This window comes from Semicossyphus pulcher, unplaced genomic scaffold (assembly GCF_022749685.1).
Source record: "Semicossyphus pulcher isolate SPU_LCO1_2020_fin unplaced genomic scaffold, fSemPul1.0.p SCAF_6, whole genome shotgun sequence".
In the NCBI taxonomy this organism is placed as follows: domain Eukaryota; kingdom Metazoa; phylum Chordata; class Actinopteri; order Labriformes; family Labridae; genus Semicossyphus; species Semicossyphus pulcher.
The window spans coordinates 16,824,841-16,844,835 of NW_027211737.1; the positions used below are offsets into that span (position 1 = coordinate 16,824,841).

At 43.5% G+C, this 19,995-nt stretch overlaps 1 protein-coding gene across 1 annotated transcript in view; it reads right to left on the reverse strand.

Moving 5' to 3' along the window:
- Window positions 1–18,619, reverse strand: part of LOC138610285 (netrin receptor UNC5C-like) — a 211,667-nt gene extending 193,048 nt beyond the window's left edge. The window contains exon 1 of the mRNA XM_069683018.1: window positions 18,284–18,619. Coding sequence (XP_069539119.1) covers window positions 18,284–18,407 — 124 coding nt within the window. The 5' untranslated portion in view covers window positions 18,408–18,619. The remainder of the gene's footprint in view (window positions 1–18,283) is intronic.
- Window positions 18,620–19,995: the final 1,376 nt, after the last annotated feature.

Below are 19,995 nucleotides of genomic sequence, written 5' to 3' on the forward strand. Positions count from 1 at the left end.
AGCATGAATTATTCATGTCTGCTTGTGGGGCTTTGGGCTGGGAGTTTTAGACGGCGTAACCTTGTGTAATATCAAAACAGCTTGTGATAAATGGGAACGCACTGAGCTCAATGGAGTCTTTTGAAGCCTACAGGACAGCACTTCAGGAGCTAATAGCATGATAAGACTTAAGTATATGCTGCATTCAGGTACGTTTATGGAGACTTATTAAAGGTTTATTAAAGCACTACAGAAGGCCCTGTTACTTGTTATAGAGCTGCAAAGTGATACAATTTGTACAGTACAGTTGTACTGTATCATAGCAACTTAAAAAAGATGTGCCTCTAGCCTGACCTGTGCAAAAAAAAAATAATGAAGGGAAAATTATTCAATGACTGATCAGTTGGAGAAAGTTTGGTCTAAAAAAAAATAGCCGATTAGTTCTGAATTTATAGATCAAAAGCAAAACTCATGATGATGTGTAAAGCACTCAGACAATATCTACGATACAAGTTCTATATTAAGCATTATTACACGGCTGTGTGGAATACTTGATTATGATTGGTTAATTACAGCATTGCGAGATCTGTTATTTCTTGATAACAGACCGTTGCTATGAAGAACAGACTGTTGCTAGGGATTCAAATCCAACACACAATCCGGAGGACTAACTGGAATCATATCAATCTGTGGAAAGAGGTCTGGTAAATCTGACGTCGGTCTGTTTACAGACGGAAAAAAAAAAGAGACGCAAACAGCGGATAGAAAGCAATAAAGGTTAAACGATGCAAAAACTGAAGGCTACGACAGAGAGATCTACGAAACTGAAGACGGCACATGAAGTAAACAGAAAACAGAACACAGTGTAGCGGTGGAAAAGAAAGACTGACAGTGATGAGACAAAAGCCCTCAGCTTTACATTGGGGTTCCATTCTGCGATAACAACCTGCTCACTGTACATTATCCATTACATATACAACGGTCAGTTCCAAGCAAGTATTCTGATTCGACAAGAGGCATTCCAATGTGTGCTGATATAGAGCACAACATCACTCGGACTTTTCACTCTGTGTGTCACGCCGCCTCAGCCACTTGTTCGGAATACTGTTAATTAACATTACAGCAGACAGTCTGCGGCCTGGTGCCTACGACTGAATCACAGCAGTGCTGATATTCAGTATAAAAGCACTCCCTCTCATGTGATATTCCTTAATCATATATACTATCATATAGGATTACACATATATTACACATCTGTATATGTAGCTCACATATAAAATATACATGCACGTTGATAGAGACACTGAAATGTAGCACGAAGCTTTTCTCCTTTGTTTTACTTGCCTTTTATCTCCTCCTCTCTTTCTGTCTCAAGTTCTTTTAGTAATCCTCTCGCATTTGATCTCTCACTTTCTTCTTCTATGTCTCTCTCAGTAAGTTCTGCCGCTACGCATTGCCGTCAAAAACCTTAGTGACAATTTTTCTCTCACTTATTCGTTCTTCCACCCTCACTGTCTTCTGTCTTCTCCTTTTTTTGCAGCCTTGTCGGAGTTTCACTCGCTGAACTGAACTGAACTGAGAAAAGAAAAATTAGCAGAGGAAGCAAGAAATCTATATGCAAGAGTCGCTCCTTCTCTTTCTCAAGGCTACAAACACACACCTAAACACCCACAGATACACTCGAAAAAGTCACAATTACACACACGCGCGCACACACACAGACACAAATGCATTCCCAAAGCAGGAGACAACAATCAATGTCGGCCAGTCACAGTTCAATAAGCAGACTAAACAATGTTGCTCCATTATTACTGTCTTGTTTAACCAACAGCACAAGAACAACACTGAGAATCAATACACTGCCACACGACAGGGTGTGTGTGCGCACCCAGGAACGCTGTGAGTGTGTGTGTGTGTGCGCGTCGGACCCACTCAGTGGAGCAGCCAGCAGGAAAAGGTCCTTGATGATTAAATGTCCACTTAAACAGACCTCCGAGACATCTGTATGTGTGTGTTTGCATGTGTACGTGTGTGTGTGTGTTTTAGCCAATTCCATGTATCTGACGTGGGGGAGACGGTAAATCTGCCTTGATTGATTTTCTACAGGCAAATTGGTTGCAACACTTGGTCTACAGAACCTGAACACAACGTGCTGTGTTTCTACAGATTAAAGGGTCTGTTTAGAGTATCGACTGCAGACAAAGCAGGGAAACTTAACCTGAAATACTACTTTAAAGTTGAACTTCAGTCTTTTTTCAAGTGGTTTCTTTGTTTTTCATTAGCCTTCCCATCGTATCATCGACCCCATAATATTGAAACACTTTGGCATTTCCTTGAGGGAATACTTCTGCTCCCATAATTACGTCTGCTTCGACCAAGACTACAACTACTCATGCTGTGACTGTCTAAATGCAAGAGTATCTAATGTGTATTGACCGTCAAAAACATCAATATACTGGGATTAAATAACATAAAGTTTAAATTATAAATAACATGTTTGTGCCTACCTCTTGGTATCTAGCCATGGCAGGTATAGTTGTGGTCTTATGAGCTCAGGTTTTGTGATGACTGTCCCTATAATTTCTGCTGCCACACCAATACAATAATGGAGAAACTAATTGTGTTTGTGGTGCCTGCATTATTGAAAAAATATATATTTAGAAAATTCTGCAGCAGCAGTTAATTCCAAAGACAATAACTCCCATTACTCTGGATAATCCACCTTTGTTAACAGTTTTTAAAAGGGACTACTTTTTCGGATGCAAATGAAGCGGTGGAAATTCTGCTCACCTCGACTGAATGAGGTGAAAGCAGGAATCAGAGGGTAATCTCAAAACCCTGTGCAAACCGACATCTACCTGCATGGCTAGGTAGCATTGCAGAAAATGTGCTTTGGGTGATTGGAATGAGACCCATATCAGGATTTTGTCTCTGCAGCGCAGGTCACCTTAAAGTCTGTAAACCCTGATGGCTCCAGTCTGTCTGAAACTCTGGAGCATTTTGTTATCTCAACTCTGCGCTCTGTAAATAATTCATCGGACACACCTCCCCTCCTCTGGCCTAAAGACCAAAAGTGATGGAACTGAAAGCTTAAAGGACTTAAACTGAACTGTACAAGAGCACTAAAGTCATTTTTGAAGGTGAGGAGAGCTCTTTTCACTCCACATACTTACATGCCTTACAGCTGGAGATTAAGAGACAACATTTGCTCTTAATCTTAAAGCTTACAGAGCGTTTGCTCATTTAAAGAAAGTAAATCCTAATAGTTACATTTCTATCAATTATCACCAATACAAACAGGAAGTATGAGGTGGAATATCATGTTTAATGCATCACAAACAAGCAAGTATTACTTGTTAAACTGCCAGCAGGTTTGGCATTTATGAATCCGTAGCGAAATAAGATCACAAGGTGGTAGCTTTCCACCTGTTGAGCTCTTTCTGTTTCGGTAACACATGCTGCCACAAAGTCAGAAACCAGCTGACAAGTTTGCCATTATCTCAGAGTTCGGCTCATTTTCAAAACCAAAGACAAACTTTTGTGAGTTCCAAGTTGACCTGGGGCCAAAACGGCAGCCCTGCCCTCATTTTCTGACAAGACCTCAGCGCTGAGCCGAGATAAACAAAAACCCCGGAGGAGCTCAGAGGAAGAAGCAACACAAATAACCACTGCAACAATACAAGGATTTGGAGGAGCTGGAGGGAGCCGTGGGCATTGTCTGGCTTTAGTCAGCTTCTTTCTGCTTCTTTTGAAACCGTTTCTTGGGTGTGGATGACATTTCTCAGAGCTGAGAAGAGGGAAAAACACTTCAAATGTTTCTGCAAAGTTTTCCTCCTTATGTCTTTTGTTCAAAGTTTAAATCTCCCCTTCCCCCAGGAAGGATGGAAGGAAGGAAGGATGGAGGGAAGGAGGGAAGAGACTCGCACCAAAGTGGAGAAAGATGAGAGGGAGAGAAGAAGAGACGGACATGAGGCAGAGTAAAGGAGAAACAGAGATGAACGCAGAGTGGAGAGAACACGGAGGGAGGCTCGCTGACACTTATTTCATCTTCTTTTGAAGTGGTCAAATAACCCTGCTGTGACACTATGACATAAGTGTAACGCTTATTCATCTGCGCACTGAAAAAGTAACCCCACACACATGATGTCATTGGCAAAAACGCAAAATATACAGCTTACAGATGGCTACTGGCCACACAGAACATACCGTGAAGCACACTTAAACAAGTAGCTAACAATGCGGGAATTGAGAGCAGCTGGTACAGTTGCAACCAATTTATGTGAGGTAGATGTTCGGGCATGATGTGGCTCAGTACACTGCGCTGTGTGGAGCCAAAAGTGGTTTGAAAGCTTAAAAAGGATTGTGGTACTTTGAGACAGCTGCAAAAACTAAGGCAACACTGTAAACCTTTTGTATTGGCTAAAGTTACCATTGAAATAAATTGCAATGATCACTCTCCTAAACTCTCTCCTATACACGGCCCTGACCCTTCGAGGCATGGACTCCACTAGACCTCTGAAGGTGTGCTGAGGTATCTGGCACCAAGACGTTAGCAGCATTTGTCCTTCTTCCAACACATCAACTTCGAGGACAAAATGTCCACTTGCTGCCTAACATATCCCAGCCACTGACAGGTGCCATTGTAATGAGTTAATCAATGTTATTAGCTTCACCTGTCAGTGGTAATAATGTTATAGCCGATTGGTGTATGTGTTAGCGTCCACATTATAATCAAAACAGGATAGGAGTCCAACAAAATCAAAGATCACAATGTTTTTAGGAACTATTATCATTACCTTCAGCACTTCAGAGTAACAATTTAAAGGGACAGTGCACCAATTTTACACACAAAGTTTAGTTAACTGGTCACAAGGAGGTCTACTCAATCTCTAAAAACAGTTTTCTTCGATTGCTTTGAGGGAGATTTGTAGATGTTGGTCCAATGAAAGATCCCCTCCACTTGTATTTAGCATAATCCAGTGTTTTTAAGGATTGACCCAAACTAGATACTCTAAAGTCAGAGTATCTCGGCTTCTGCTGCTTCAATTTTCAACCACCAAAAATCTGTCTCGTGTGAGTCCCTGGCTTGAATACAAGTGTAATAATAAATCACCACAGTGACCCTTTAAATCACGACACCAACCCTTTAAAATCAGACGACTTAAAGCACATGAAAAGGCAACATTTAAGCTATAAATTTTGATTTACTGCCAAATATCATCTAATCTAATTCCACAATTTCAATAGCAAATTGTACCACATCTCCAAAATGGATGCCTGAAAGAATGAAAGTTAGAACAAACTTACTATAAACACGATTAGACTGAGCGATGTGCATCAGACTCTGAGGATAATGAGCGCCTACAACTGTCCAGGTGGCTTTTCCCGCCTTTCTGAAACTGAAACTGCCAAACTATCAGACACGCTCCAGGAGAGTGACAGGATTCACCAAACCTGCCAAGAACACAACAGCTCCTGCATATGGAGACGCAGTGTCCATCCACACTCACACTGTAACTGCCAAACTAACCACTCAGGGCCCCTGTGTGTGTGTGTGTGTGTGTGTGTGTGTGTTTGTGTCAGTGTGTTGGCTGCACTATCTGGAAACCCCCCTTGTATGCAAGTGTTCAACAGGGCAGAGACACTTGTCCCTTAATATACTGTGTGTGTGCGTGCATGTGTGTTTCAGTATTGGCGGGTAGATTGAGCCACATGTCATCGGACAGCGAGCCAGTTTGTGAGCTGAAAACCGTTACTGCACCACTACAGCAGCTGTGCCTCGGGGAGAAGATGATGATGGCAACAGGAAAAATAAAGGAAACCAACGAAACAGCGAGATCCGCCTGAGGTGAACATTTTGGAGCCAGAGCGTCTGAAATGAGCTGGATTACAGCCTCAGATGTGAAACACCTGTGGGTCAGTGCGATCTTTTGATGTAATAGGTGTGTAAAATGAACTTTTGTCAGAGCTAGGACAATGAGGAAAATATATTTGAGGTGATTTCTGTTAAGAGACAGCTAATCTGTGCCTTTTTATTGAGCCGAGAGTGAAACAAGGCGCGTGTGGGGCACAAAAACCGCACAAAGACTCAAGAGCCACAAGCTTGCACTCAAAAACAAGAAACAAGCCCTCGAGCCAAAGTGTCCAAACACACAACAGACAATTTTTCAGTTTGACAAGTAAAGAATAAAAGTGCTAAAGCAGTAGAAAAGGTTTTTGTTAGAACATCAATGCAGCATTGAAAGGAAGTAGATTCTATAGAAAAATGTGCTCTGGTAAAGCTTCCAGACTGCAACACTTGTCTTTGGAATTTAATCATCTGCAGTGGATGTTCGCTCCTTTCTTTGAGGCCAGTGAAACGGTCAGGAGCACATCATCCAAACCAGCACACAGTGGATTAAACAAAAAGGTGCTTGTCTACATTTACAAACTTTTTTTTCCAACCGGTAAGTTAAATGATTTGATAGATCTTTTGGTCTTTCTGATGTTGGATTTGGAGCTGAATGAAGCTGAGCAAAAAGCAACATGGCGCCCCGATGAAAAGCAGAGCTGCTGCAGACAGAATAAAACAGAGCTCCTAATTACTGTCTGACTTGTTTACAACATCAAAGTAGCACTGTTATGTCTTTGGAGAGATGCCGGCTAACACCAGGACAAGGTTCGGATTGTTGCATTTGTTTTTGCTCCAGTCTTTCGCTGTATTTCTCATTATTGAGTTAAAAGAACATAAATATCATTTTGCAAACTAAAATTGTGTTTTTTTGACATATTTGGAGGGCAATTTAAGTCTTACTTTGTTCCTTTAACTTTTTCCCGCTGTGCCAAAATTACATTTCCAGCATGTGTGTGCGTTGGTTCATGTAAAAATTGCATCTTGATTTCATCAGCAGTCTGATCACAGCGGGGAGCGCCAATCTCCATCCTCCCGAACCACCGATAATGATGCGATACCTCCACATTTCACGTGTCAGACGGGGTCCATCTTTGATTCGAACAAGTGTTGATCCTTCTTTTAGATGTTTAATTATTAAAATAAGTTAAGAGTGGGCGAGTTTAAAACCCTGACCCGATCAATGTGAAACTAAATGAGCTAGAAACAGGGTTTGATTTGACAGACGTGCAGGGGAAGGTTGTCGTTTGTCAGTCAAAGGGAAAGAGTTAAATATAAATGAGAAGCACACTGGTGTCATCATGTCATCCCTTCATCTTGTCATGTTTGTATCAGTGGGTTACTTTATTTTACATCATATTGCACATATAAACAAGAAGATTAAATCAGAGTCTGTGGATGTTTGAGCAGGAGTTGCCACCAAAATAAAAGTGGCACTTTATTGTGAAGGGCTGTTTAATGACAAACTGTCCTGGATTCATCTAATGAGCGCAAAAGTGCCGTGAAATCCAAGACTACTTCTGCACCATGTGACTGTAAATGTTACAAATATCCAAGGAGATGAAAACACAAAATAAAAGCAAAGAAAATAAGAAAGAAAGAGATTTTCAGGAGGATATATTTTATATTTTAAACATCAATAAATGTTGTGAGACAAACAGCCTATAGAGAGCCAGAGGCCCCAGAGCAGCACAGCTAACAGGTTAGCACATACAAGTCATGTGCACTACACACGAGCACAAAGTGTGTGTGGGAGAGAATCGATGAAAACAAAGCATAGCTGCATCATGCTATAAACAGCAGCACAAAACAAGTCAGTAGGTCTGTTCTTTTATAGCTGCACTGCTGAGTCACAACGCCGAGCGCCCGTAATAAAACCTGACATTCACTGCGAGGTCGCCGAGACACTGAAGGAGAGAAGATCTTAAATCTCTCAATCATTCAAAAACAACTTTAAAGCCTTAATCCATCGACCTCGCCATCACCTCATTTTATTCCGGCCTCTCTGCTGTGTAACAACCTTTCCCTAAAAGTAATATCTGATTATCTCCACCAGCGGCCGGCTCAAAGTTAGTAGGGAACAGTTGACCCTCTGGACTTTTTTTAATCACTGTATAAAGGCTTTTAAGGCCTCAATTGATGTATTAATAAGTCAGAGCCAAAAATGAAATATGCTTTTTAATCTTGTCTTAATCCGAACGGATTTTAAACCGACTCAGTCCAATAACATGAATACGCTTATTTGCCTCTTGTCGCTGCATAATACGTTTGCTTTATATCATAGCTCCATTAATAATGCCTGTGCAGACAGTCTGTCTTTATATATTTTTAGGAATCTAGCTTGGTTGTTCTTCAAAATAAAGTGTCCAAGTGTACATTTCCCTTCAATATGAATCCAACACCAGAGCGAACTGTCGTTTTTTTAATCACACTGCACCCCTCTCATCTCGCTCTATATTAAAGTGATTTCCCTGTAGGACAACCTGCATAACAAGATCTGCACACCAAACAGAGAGATATAAAAAGATGCAATAAAACACAAGGTATGAAAAGCAGACCAGGTGAAGAAGAACCTGCAGGAAAAAGGTGCCCAGCACTGGCAACAAGTGCTGAATAAATTCCCTTTCATGCAGAAACTCGACGAGAAGAGGGCAAGCAACCCACCAGACAATAAGCCGATTCATTTTTCATAAAGCGAAAAAACACCTTTTATACAAGTGCTTTCTTTCATTGTGTGAAGCAGAGAGAAACTTTCTTCAGACTAACCAGGGCACGCTGACCCTGTTTTATTATTAAACCAGCTTACTCAGTTTTTACTGAAGAATTAGCTCTATTCATGGAGACTAAGTAAACAGAGACTTTAAAGGGTTAAAGGTTCGGCTTTAGCACTTAGCCTTGGCCAGTGCACGAAGCAGCTAGACTGTCCTTTTGTATAAGACTGTAAAAAACACATGAACGTCACAGCCACATACACAATTTAAGCACATACTGAATAATTTCAATCCACTTTAATTTACAGTTATACGCCGGCTGTGAAGTTTATGTCACTTTCACTTAGAGGACTACATTTTAGGGTTTGGATTAAAGTCATAACTATTTGAACCTGTAGAGGTCAGAGGCTCTGGGATACAGACTTGACCTAAATAAGTAGATTATCTCCAAGAGGGAAAGGAGGAAGTGGTTTTTATCGATGAACTATCTACACTGTTAAATATGACAGTGGCTGTTGGCTGTTCAAGATAATGCAAGAGTAGCGTTGGTTTAGCTCAGCGGTTTAATCGGCAGCCCATGCTCAGAGACTACAGTCCTCGATGCAGCGGCCCCGGGTCGTCCCCCAATCTCTCGTCCCCTGTTTCCAACACTATCTACTGTCCTCTCTATAAATAAAAGGCATAAAATGGGTATTATGCTAATTCCAAGCTTTATATTTCACTCTGTGATACCTGTAGAGTAGCTTAGCATAATTTACAGCTAAAAAAACTCCTCATTTTTCTCACACTGGTGCTCTGTGCAGGCCCTCATACAGCTTCAGTCAGCTCTGTCCCTTTAAGAAACCCCGCCCCTACTTTCTTCTGACTGGCTACCTCTCAGAAACCTGCCGAGGCTGCACTTTGTGACGTCAGAAAGTACAGCGTGTAGAAAAATCTGTGTGAAACCTGGCGTTCACGGAAGCCTGCAGACTGAGCTGAGCAGCCTGGGGATTCGTCCACCATATTTTTACCTACAGAAACTTCACACCATAAAAAACATATAAACGCAACACTTTTGTTTTTGCTCCCATTTTTCATGAGCTGAACTCAAAGATCTAAGACTTTTTCCACGTACACAAAAGGCCTATTTCTCTCAAATATTGTTCACAAATTTGTCTAAATCTGACAGCTGCTGCAACAATCGGTTTGCATAACCAAAGAATTTCTGCACAAATGGTCAGAAACCGTCTCAGGGAAGCTCATCTGCATGCTCGTCGTCCTCATCGGGGTCTCGACCTGACTGCAGTTCGTCGTCGTAACCGACTTGAGTGGGCAAATGCTCACATTCGATGGCGTCTGGCACTTTGGAGAGGTGTTCTCTTCACGGATGAATCCCAGTTTTCACTGTACAGGGCAGATGGCAGACGGCGTGTATGGCGTTGTGTGGGTGAGCTGTTTGCTGTTGTGACGTCACAAAGTGCAGCCTCGGCAGGTTTCTGAGAGGTAGCCAGTCAGAAGAAAGTAGGGGCGGGGTTTCTTAAAGGGACAGAGCTGACTGAGGCTGTATGAGGGCCTGCACAGAGCACCAGTGTGAGAAAAATGAGGAGTTTTTTTAGTTGTAAATTATGCTAAGCTACTCCACAGGTATCACAGAGAGAAATATAAAGCTTGAAATTAGCATAATACCCATTTTATATCTTTATTTATAGAGAGGACAGTAGATAGTGTTGGAAACAGGGGATGAGAGAATGGGGGACGACCCGGGGCCGCTGCATCGAGGACTGTAGTCTCTGAACATGGGCTGCCGATTAAACCGCTGAGCTAAACCGACGCTACTCTTGCATTATCTTTAACAGCCAACAGCCACTGTGATTTTTAACAGTGATAGTTCAATGATAAAAACCACTTCCTCCTTTCCCTCTTGGATATAATCTACTTATTTAGGTCAGGTCTGTATCCCAGAGCCTCTGACCTCTACAGGTTCAAATAGTTATGACTTTAATCCAAACCCTAAAATGTAGTCCTCTAAGTGAAAGTGACATAAACTTCACAGCCGGCGTATAACTGTAAATTAAAGTGGAGTGAAATTATTCAGTCAGCCCTTTCTCACTGTTGTGTTTCATCCAATCTCGTCCCTCTGTGAGAACTGTGATTAATTACTAACCCCGCAGTCTCTCCCTATCTCGCTCTCACGCTTCATGTCCCTATATCCCAGTCACTATATCTCTCTCCCGCCCACTCCCTCAACATCGCTCTGCCTGGCTCTTTCTGATTCTCCTGCCTCTTTCACCCCTATATACCGCCGTTTTTTTTTTATACCCGGAGAACAAAAGATTTCAGAAGGCAAGACTTTTACAGTAGAGAGTCATTATTCTCTCTCCACACACACAATCTTCTTCCTACCTGTGCTCCTCGGGGGGAGGGGGGAAAAAAATCAGTGTGCATGGATAATACTGGGAAATAACAATGTAATATTTCACACACACACACACACACACACAATGGACACACAAACCTGCTTTCTCAGCATAGTACTGCTCATATTCATTAGCCACTTAGAACGCTGTGTTCAAATGAATCAAAGCAAACTGCTTACACGTAATCTTGTCGCCCGCTGAGTAAAATATACAGGGTTCCTTATTACAGCTGGTGTGAGGCCACAATACGCTAACGCACTTGTTGTACCACGTGTGTGTTTTTGTGTGTGTGCATCATTGTCATGATCTTATGCTGGAAACTGAGTTGTTCGGCTTTTCTGTCATTTCGTGCATTTATTCCCGGCCTCTGTGTACGCGTGTGCTTTTGTGTTACTCCCTTGTTTTCCTGAGCTTACATGGGGTACAGTGCAGTAAATTACATCATGTCTACAGCAGGAGAACACGCAACCAGAAACCGTTTTACAACACGTGCTAAATCCCCTTTTTCACGGCATCCTACCGCATTACAATGTCCCCTTTCAAAAACAGGCCTAACGTCTCCTGTGTGTGTGTTTGCGTGTGTGTGTGTGTGTGTGTGTGTGTATGTAAAGTGCAGACGTAAGCCTAGGAGGTAAAAAGTTACAGTGGTGATTATAGTAATTATGGTTTCAGGTTTTTGCATATTCCTTCAGATGGACCACGAGATTACCAGACAATTTTGGCATAAGGAGAGAGACAGAGGGGAAGGGCGGGAGAAAAGGGGTACTGTTGGGGGTGAGGAAGGGAGGGTGGGGTTGGACTGAGGGAGAGAGAAACTGAAGACGTGTAAAGAAGAGCAGGAGAGGAGAAGAAAGTTTCAAAGGAAGACAGAGTGAAGTGGCAAAAGATACGAAGGAGAGAAAGACTAATCCTTCAGGCGGCTACCCAACGCCCGCTCAGCGCACTTCCTCGCTCCCTCCTCCTCCTCCTCAATCCTCTCTCCACACTCAACCAGGAGCTGAATGGGCTTTTACAGTGCAGCTTTGTTTCCTATCAAAAAGGATCCTGAATGTCAAATTCTCCACATACGAAAAGAAGAAGAAAAAAAACACCTCTCTCTTTCTTTTCTCTTCTTTTTATTCACTCGCTCCACTCTTAGTATCCCTCCGCTCTTAACCTTGTCCCTCCTTTCTTTCCCCTCCTTCCTTTCTCTCCCTCTCAACGCGGGACAATACCCGTAACAACCTTAAAAGGGAAACAAAAAGGGACCCGGGTCCCAGCCTTGTGGACCCCCTACTGCGGCACGTCGTCTTTTCTCAAAGGCGGCTTAATTACATATTCATGGTGACACAAATAAGACTCGCTTGCTCCGACACACAAACACACCACTCAGCCAAAGCACCCAGCATCCATCTGCTGGTCGTGTGTCTGCACTTGAGGAATTATTCCATCAAACGGGCACACGTACGTGAAAAATGTGTTCTCATTAGGCTTCTTTGCATTTGTGTGTGTTTAAGGGGGGCAACACATGCGTGCGCAAAGGCTCATAGTACAGCAGAGACATGTGATAATACTGTAAAAACTATACATTCATCCCCAAATCTGCAGCCTGGCTTTAATAGAAGCGCCACGAGCAAAAATCTGGAGACGCAGCAGATTGGTGCTTTGGCTCGAATCCAAACAAAGTGTCAGAGACAGACACGGGAAGGGACGGGGGATTAAGTTGAAGAAGCAGAAGTTGGTTTCTTCACACACACAGGGAGAGAAAAAGTGTCTCCGGTAATCGCTTGTTTCCAATAAGCGCAGTGCGCTGCACATTGTAGCGAGTAAACGGGCCCGGGCTATTTACTGGAGGTTTTACGGTAGCAAATAAAAAGAATATATAGACCATGAAAAGGCTAAGCTGCCAGCTGTAGATGGAGGCGAGGCCTTAAAACAAAGAGATACAGGGAGAGGTTTCAATGGCGAGCAGCTGGCATGTTGTGGAGCTCCATTTCTCTACCTGTCTCCTTCCTTCTTTCCTTCCCTTTTCTCCTTCCATCTCTCTGTACCGGCCCCTTGTGTGTGCGTGTGTGTGTGTGTGTGTGTAGGCAGACTCTGTCCCTCCCTCTGGCTGACTGATGAGTTTCCACAATGTTTCTGTGACCACACACAAACACATAATGTCCCGCTGTTTGTGGGGCCCGTCCAGAAGCACAACAATATGTCCACTGTTTGGGCCACACTCTAATTAAACAGTGTAAATCTGACTAGAGAAAGGCACAGAGCGGTGAGAGACAGTAGCAGAGGAAGAGAGTGATAAAATGGAGCTAAAAGTGAGCGAGAGAGAGAGAGCAAACAGAGCGTCAGAGGTAGCAGATGGGAGCGAGGGAGAGCAGAACAGAGAGAGTGAGAGATAGAGTCAGGGGGAGAAATGGGGACAAATGACAGGAGAGAGGAATTGAGACGATGGACAGCAGAACAGAAATGTGCAGCCTGGCACCCGGTGGCATCGACTCACTGAGACCCAACTGTTTATTATGGGAATCAAAGACGCCCAGTTTCCCCCTGAAGGAGGCTGCGAAAAATAACAAGAGGAAATATTTCTTTAGAGTTTCACAAAAATGTGATTTTTCTGTGAGTGCAGCTAATCTACAATAATGTGGAATAATTTTTATCTTAATACAATATTGCACTGTGTGTGTTATCCTGCAGTGTAATATAATGATATTACGTTAAAGATAATGAAGCTAAATCGCTGAAATAAGCTTATCATTTTTTTCTAGTGCAGGACTGCATGGGGCCAGTGGGAATAATATAGTAGGCCATTGATTGAGAACAAACGGCGCACTCTCCGACAGCCCGCCCTTCACACACACACACACACACACACACACACTCACATACACAACTTACTAAAACAAAAAGCCTGGAAATGAGAGCCCTGAATGAGGCCTTAGGTTTCGCAGGCCATGAAAAATTCATAATTCCAGATCTTTACATGAAACTCTAGAAGGAATTAGGCCTAACAGCAGGAGACGCTGGGAATCAGTTTCAGAACATTTAGCTTCTCTTTTCTCCAGCTCAGCCCGTCTCTCTGGTAATCATGCACGCTCACACAAACACACACACACACACACACACAGGCACGCATTCTTATGTTCCATCCCGGGTTTTCCCCTGCGGAGAGTGAGAGATAGTAAATGGTGCAAGCAGTGTGACGCAGTTTGTCGACACAGCTCTTTGAAAACCACACTTGCGGCCTCCAAAAAACCCGGATCTCATCTCTGCTTTCTTCAAAGAACAACATGCAAAGTTTTGTGCCGCTGCACAAACAAACCGACGCTCGGGCTTTTGATTTCACAAATAGGCCGAGCCGTAATTGCCGTGCGTTCCACGTACAACCATACACAAAATGTACAGACAGTCAAGGTCCAGCATTTCCACGGCACAACATTAAATCTACTGAGCGAATGGATGGACATGCAAGGCCACAGAGAGGGAAGGAAGGAGAAAAGAGGTCAGTGAAATCCATTCAGCAGCGAGCAGAGGACGCAGACTGAAAGGAGAGAGATAAAGAAAAGGTGGGTGAAAATTTCTCATCACTGGTAACACTTTAAGTATGAGTCTGTAAAAATGTACGGATGAGTAAGCTCAGGGAAAAATGTAAAAGTAGGCAGAGAGCGTGAGGGAAATCTGCCATCACAAGGCTGCTGTGAGCAGCAGGAGGGTCTTCTATACAAAACAACCCCAGACACAGTCAAAGACCTCCTTTCACACGCCTGTCCGAGCGCACACGCATTAGCACGCTCGCGCACACACACACACACGCAAAGAGTGCAGACAGAATGCAGCATTGTTTGACCATAGAAATATCTTGCTGTGTGTGCGTTCTGTGTGCGAGCATGTGTGTGTGTGGCAGTCAGTCAGCCTGTCAAGTCCTAGTGGAGTGATCAAAGCTGGTACAAACCACCCAGAGAGATCTCTCCCTTCCTCACCCATTCATCCTTTCTCGCTCTCTCTATCTCCCTCTCTCGCTCTGATACAGAAAAAGCATCAACTTTACCGCATAAAACCTGCCCGGCCAATCAGATTCCGGTAGCTGGAGTTGCGCGGCCAATCAAAACGACCTATTTAGTTCCGATAATTCCCAGCTGTCCCCCTACAAGCACTGAACCCGGAATGGCTGCAGTGCACCATGGGACAGGATCAGAGCATAATGGGAGACAGCATGGGAGCTCTGGCAATATCATAATGCCAAACACGCACGCGCGCACACACATGCAACAAAACAACATGTGAGCTCTGCTGGAGTGTCATTATGGCTCCAAGTTGACACACACATGTATAAAATCTCACACTTCATTGTGGTGCACAAACACACATGTGTGCACAGAAACACACACACCACAGGAGTTCTCTGAGAACATCACTAAGCTGCCAAGTTCAGGCACACACACACACACACACACCTCGTGTGAGCACTTTCAGTGCATCTTTACACCTCTGCACCACCGGGGTTCACACATATACACCTCCACGCCAACACCACCTGCACAGACCACAAACTCGTACAAAAACAGTCACACACCCACATGTAACTTTCCAACTGTGTCGCTATATATCAACTTTTTTAAGAATATAACAAAGTGGGAAAAGTAGCCGACAATAAATTAAATATAAACAGTGCTTCTTAGCTAAAGCCTACTTAATCTTAAATAACCAGGACCTGCAGGGGCTGCAACTGAAAACACGTCTATTAGCTGGATTACAGCCTGGTCATACAGCGGCTAAGTCAGCATAATGAACAATGGGACTTTGGAGATTCTGTAGAGTGATCTTGACACCCATTCATACCAGATCAAATGTAAGGGGGCTTAGCTAATAGCTTTTTAACATAGGCCGAGAGCCTGGAGGGCGGGGCTTAGTGTGAAGTCTGACACGTGCACTTGAACTGGCATGAGAGGATCTCAACTAACAACCTCCTCTCATTGTTTGCGCACGTCTGAGTGCATGAACGCAGATCCCACAAGTCTGCATGGGAGGCAAGGCGTCTACATGACTGATGAAATGACAAAGTGCTGAAATAATTAAAAGCTTAGGAGAGCAGAGAAGGCGCTCTCCGCAGCAGCATCGTGAACATCATTAGGCATGACCTCAAAAAAAAAAAAACAAGCTATTAAACTTACTAAACCACATATTCCACAGCGGAGTGTAACTGCAGGCAACGACTGGCCATAAGACACTCAATGATGCATGAGCTGAACTAAACAGCAGAATAATTTGGTTAAAACAACTGTTTGCGTTTCCCACTGAAGACAAACTGCACATAAAAACATAGTAGGATTTCTCTAAATGAACGGACGGGGGATTGAATGCGCCACTGATGCACAGAGAGGATCAGCTATGTACACAAAGCAGCCCACTCCCCCACAGTTAGGTCAGCGTGTTTGTGTGTTCTGCTGCATTCAGTGGAACTACTAATGGAGTGACTCCTCACACACAAATACGACTTCAGAGACATGAGTCAAGTTGTTTGGAGCAGAGGGATAACAGAGGAGCCCAAACTAAGAGAGAGAGAGAGGAGAATCAGGGGTGGATAACATTTAAAAAAGGAGAAAACTGCACTTTTTATGAGCCTGCAAAGATCGAGGACTCTCATCTGCCTTAAAACCACCAAGAGTTTGAGTTTCGCATTATCAGATTTCTCCTGCAAATTCAAATTGAGTCGCGTGTCGGTGGCGACGTGCAATTTATCAGAGGTGGGCGAAAAGCCTACTCAAACCGTGTCCCTAAATTGCAATGTATTGATTTAACAGTAAACCAATAGAGAACGGTCATAATGAATATCGGTGGGTGTAGCTGAAATGTTGCTCCCCGGGGCAGCGAGAGAAAGGTGGCAGCAACATCATGTCCAATTACTGCCCAAATTCGGCTCAGAAACCTTAGGCCAATCAGTAATGTCGATACCAATTTACTGCCTACACTGGGTGTAGACTCGGGGAGTTACTGTATCTTTTTAAAGGCTTTCAAGTGGGATAGAAGGCGTGTAATGGAGGGGGACGCTTACAGAGACACTCAGCACTGCTTGGATATAAGAACACTATCCTTATAGGGGATTCAATCCACCAAAAGTGCCTATTATAAGGTTAAACTTTAGGTTACTGAGGCCATACTGGATACATTTGGTGAATTAAGCAGCTCGGTGAAACAACAGAAGGGTTTGGGCGTTAATGCTTTGGCATGAACATTAACAAGGCACAAGTTCTCCCTGAGAAGGTCACTGCGAGTGTGTGCGAGAGAAGGATGTTGTCTAGTCTTTTCCTTCTGCACATCTAATGGAGTACTTCAATTTTAATATAATGTCTTAATGTCTTAAAGTTAGGCTACTTATAAGAGCTTCATTCAGGCTGTGACCTGCGTTATAATCCTCCACAAACAGCAGCCGCTGTGTCACTCCTCAGAAATATCACTTTAATACTCCTCTTATGCTTCACTGGAGGCTCTCATTGCTGCGAACACACAACTCCTCATCATTTTAACAGCCTAGTATTTTAGATACCCATATGTGCTCATATATGGGGAGCAACCTTTGTGTATTTTGGCGTTGTATTTTTGAAGCGCATCCGTGCAGTGTGCAGCGTATCTCTGCTGTGGTTTGGTTGGCAGGTTTGTATAATTGCCTATAAGCTCCTGGCTGCTGGGAGTGTTTGTGACTTCTGATCAATTTTCCAATGCAAGCAGCGAAGCGTGCTCTGCAATGAGACATTAGTCGCCTAATCGTGGAGTCCAAGTCCTGCCCTTCACAGTTTTCACCTCAATTAAACTGCAACCTCAGAGTTTATTTACCCCTTTATAGCTGGAACAGGTCCTGACGAGAAATCACTGCAATGTTCCACTCCGACAGGGACCTCTGTGCGCCTCTGGAGTTTGTGCAGTCACCTTATCTGCTGCTCAGTAGCGAGCAGAGACCACACTTCGTTTCGTTTAATTAACCCTTCATGTTGAAGTCTTTCAAATAAATCTGCATATTTCTTGGTCGTTCCTTGCAGGGAAACGTGAGCAGCGACTTGTGCCTGAGCTCACTTAAAGCTGCATGTAACGCACATACACATTCCACATTAAAACCCTGACCGTAAAGCTCCCACTCATCAACAGCAGCTCAATTTATATGGAAATCTGGCATAAAAAAGTAAACCTCCTCTACATGAGCTACTTCTGCCTCCTCACAGGCACGTCTGCGCCACACAGCCACTTCTTGGCTTTGAAGGGAAGCTTTCTACGCTTTAAAACAATTCAGGTGTGTTAAAAAAGATCTGGGAGAAGACGCACTCAACATCCAGCCTTACCTTGGGCGACTCCTCGGTGTGCGAGCACCAGGAGGAGCAGGATCCCCGGCGTGGTGGCGCACATCCTCACCAAGCTGCAACAACTCCCGCGTCCTATTCCACTTCTCTGTCCACTTTTGCCCATGACAAGCAGCGCGTAAAACACATAAACACACCAAACTCCTCGCTCCAAAGGCGGGGGGAAACAAGAACCCCCCCTCCACCACAGGGTCTGCCGGTTAATCAAACGAGTTTAAAAGCAAAGGTAGGTAGTATAGCCTGTAGTCCCGGTGTCTGAGTCCGTCTCTGAAGGCGCAGGTTAAGCTGTGAGAGGAGAGAGGTGCTGGAAATAACCACGGGGTCCCTTCACTCGTGTCAGCGGCGCTGCTGCCTTCCCACAGAAGCTCTGCTTCTCTCTCTGTGCGCGCTCTGCTTCTCCTGCTCCACTTGCTCCGTTTACGCAGAGAGAGAGAAATGCCACCGCCCTCTGGCTATCATGCTACACTCCTTTCCTCCCTCTCTGCTTCGATCTTTCTTCTTCCTCCTCTTTAGAAGCAAAATAAAGATGAAATTTCACTCAAAAACATCTTAACTCTTTGTAACAAATCAGAACACGGATCATTGTTTTGTTTCATATATTTATAACCACTCCTTGCAGCGTATTTAATGCTTAAAATAAACTAATTTTAAAGAATTTTAGAGTTAAACAGACATTATTTTATTTCCACTTTTGAGTCATTTTTATATCATGTGGTGCATTTCTGACTCGGTTATGTTTGTAACTACTATTTTCTTTTATCTATATTTCTTTCTCAACCCACTAAATCTATCAATAGTTTGCGCGTGCACGAGCAGGTGCGCGCGTAGTCGCAGCCGGTGTGAAACAAACCATGCAGCCACGTTTCTCCGCGAGCTCACCGACTGATGTCTGCCCCCTGACGGCCACCATAGTTAGACCTACAAAAGGATGCACTGTGGAGGTAAATCTCCACTTTACTGCAGTCAGAGAGCACATTAGGCTGTAAATGATCATATAAACAATATGAAAGGACATTCATAACTTATTTATCTTGGTGATTATATGCAGTAACCCATATATAATGAACACCACGCGGAAGTCACCCACCCAGTTATTTCAGCACAGGGTTTATGGTAGTAGCGTGGGAAAGGGTTAGAACATAACGTCGACATTAACACAGCAAGTTGTTCAAATGTATCGAGTGATTGGAAGATAAAAGCAAATGTACTTTTTATGAGATGTCCTCAAACACAACACAAACGCTATAAAATAATGTTATTATGTAGCAGCCATATTATCTGGAAACATGGTGACCACATATGTTTTATATCACTTTTGTGTACCACAATTTCATCTTGAAACATCTGACTGTCCAAGACAAAGATCAGCATGTAAGTGACTGATGAATAAACTCAGAACAAGCTCACCAACCTGCTTGTGTGTGTGTGTGTGTGTGTGCGTGTGTTTGCAGCACACACACTCTTCCAGCAAACATAACTCTCCGCAGTGTTGCTGCACAGTCATTTGAGCAGCACAGTCTGGATCATGCATTGTAAATGGCAATAGTAAAATATGTGCTGGGTGCCATTTGTCACCGCAGCAGCCCCACAGCTCAGTGACTAGCAGTGGAAGTAGCTGCTACCCGCAGGGACCTGTAAAAGCCTTTTTATTCTGCCACTTTATTGGGAATGGGAAAGCAATAAGTTACACAAGA